Here is a 329-nt window from a genome sequence, read left to right on the forward strand (position 1 = left end):
ATTTTGCTGAGGAGGAATTTGCCGAGGAAGACCTGGGATCTTGCTAACACCCGTTTTCTCTCTCTCTTGCCCAGGGTGATGCTGGTGCTCCCGGTGCCCCCGGGGGTCAAGGCCCCCCCGGTCTGCAGGGTATGCCCGGAGAGCGTGGTGCTGCCGGTCTGCCAGGAGCCAAGGGTGACAGAGTAGGTGTCCCCTCCCAAATCCTGATGTCCCCTTTCTGTCCTCTGCTCATCCCTCTGACCCCTACATCATCCCCTCGGGGCTGGGTGATCTCCCCTAAGCCGAGGCTGATGGACCTGGGGAGGGGATGCTCAATGTCCCCACTTGGG

At 61.7% G+C, this 329-nt stretch overlaps 1 protein-coding gene across 1 annotated transcript in view; it reads left to right on the top strand.

Moving 5' to 3' along the window:
- The window catches only part of LOC104273590 (collagen alpha-1(I) chain), a gene marked incomplete at both ends in the record, with an annotated part of 1,939 nt that overhangs the window by 212 nt on the left and 1,398 nt on the right, over nt 1-329 (top strand). The window contains one exon of the mRNA XM_009868960.1: nt 75-266. Coding sequence (XP_009867262.1) covers nt 75-266 — 192 coding nt within the window. The remainder of the gene's footprint in view (nt 1-74; nt 267-329) is intronic.

The sequence above is a fragment of the Apaloderma vittatum genome, unplaced genomic scaffold (assembly GCF_000703405.1).
Source record: "Apaloderma vittatum isolate BGI_N311 unplaced genomic scaffold, ASM70340v1 scaffold40544, whole genome shotgun sequence".
Taxonomy (NCBI): domain Eukaryota; kingdom Metazoa; phylum Chordata; class Aves; order Trogoniformes; family Trogonidae; genus Apaloderma; species Apaloderma vittatum.